The 1,446-nt window shown below is 41.7% G+C and overlaps 1 protein-coding gene across 1 annotated transcript; it reads right to left on the bottom strand.

Annotated features, from left to right (window-relative positions):
- Nucleotides 1–805: 805 nt before the first annotated feature.
- On the bottom strand, nt 806–1,225 carry LOC308241296 (small ribosomal subunit protein eS24-like; the record flags this gene model as incomplete). Its single annotated transcript, XM_080654704.1, has 1 exon — nt 806–1,225. One exon carries the CDS (start codon nt 1,223–1,225, stop codon nt 806–808), a length of 420 nt encoding a protein of 139 aa, XP_080510830.1.
- Between the last annotated feature and the right edge of the window lie 221 nt (nt 1,226–1,446).

Here is a 1,446-nt window from a genome sequence, read left to right as displayed (position 1 = left end):
TGAGCTGAATTTTTAAGAATTTATTAGTGTAACAAGTGATCAATGGTAGAAGATATATTTTAGGTTGAGGGAACATGGAGGAGTAAAATCACATATTGAGTATTGAGGTGCTATGTAATACACAGTGTTTTTCCATGTTAGTCCAAGGCCCATGAGCATTCGAATCAGCTGTGGGTCTAGTTAAAAATGTAAATTCTTGATCACTACTGCCTGCAATTCTGATATGGGGTGAAGATTCTGATTTAGTGCCTAAGGGGTGAGGGTCAGATGTGTAAGCTAATCCTTACACATTTTAAAGATAAGAACAATTCCTTTTTTCTTTTTTAAAGAACAATTCTTTTAGAACATAAAATCCAAGGCAAAAATGATTGAAAGAGCGGTGAGAGTTAAGTCACAAAGAGCCTTTTAGTCATGCTGAGGAGCTAGATTTCATCCTGTGGGCCATTTTACTTTTCTCCACTTGGTTTTTTGAGTGTGGTCCCAGGACATGGAGCCACAGCATCACCCAGAAATCGGTTGGAAATACAAATTTTCAGCCCAGGCGTTCTTAACATAACTCTAAAGACAATGGAAACCATGGGAAGATTTCAAACAAATCACACAGGCTGCACAGTGGAGGCTAATTTAGAAGAAGCCAGACTGGGAGTGAGATCACTAAGGAGGTGACCAGGTGTGAAGCCAGAGGGCGCTGATGGTACCACATAGTTTATAGAGAGATTTTTTTTTTTTCACATAAAAGTTTAGCTTATTAATCCTCTCATGAAAAATCTGCACAATCACCAGAGATAAAGTCACTGAAGAATCTTTACTCCTTCTGTTGTTCAATCTCCGGCTCACTTTTTGCAGCACCAACACTGGCCTTTGCAATCCTCCTGACTTTCTTCATTCTGTTTTTGCACTTCTTTCTCTCTTTTCTTGAGGTCTTCTTCTTCTCATACAGGCCGTGTCTTGCAAGTCTATGTTTGGGTTCATTTTTCTTTGCGTAATCCAAGGAATCATAAATCATGCCAAAGCCAGTGGTCTTGCCACCACCAAAGTGGGTTCTGAATCCAAACACAAAGATGACATCAGGTGTAGTCTTATACATTCCGGCTGGTTTTTCCCGAATTTCTGTCTTGGATACTGTTGCCTTCCCAGGGTGAAGGACATCAATGACCATTTGCTCCTGCTGAAGTAGTCTGTTGGTCATGAACTTCCTGGTCCAGATAGTTATTGTGTCATTCATGATGAAGGTGGATCTTCAAGCAGCCAGGGAGGAAAAGAGAGCCACTCTTCCTTGGCCAATCATATCAACGCGTACAGAAGGAGAGGTTCTTTACTTTGGCTTTCTACACTCCTGGGAAGGCTGGCTTATGCTGCACGAGGATGAAGGATATGCTTTCCCAGATGGGGGTGCCTATTGCTGAGCTGCAACTGGAGTGAAGGGAAACCCCAGGGGAAAACAAA

This window comes from Plecotus auritus (genome assembly GCF_963455305.1).
Source record: "Plecotus auritus genome assembly, chromosome: 2".
Lineage (NCBI taxonomy): Eukaryota > Metazoa > Chordata > Mammalia > Chiroptera > Vespertilionidae > Plecotus > Plecotus auritus.
The sequence above is the reverse complement of the archived record's forward strand: the minus strand, read 5'-3'. Positions and strand labels throughout refer to the sequence as shown.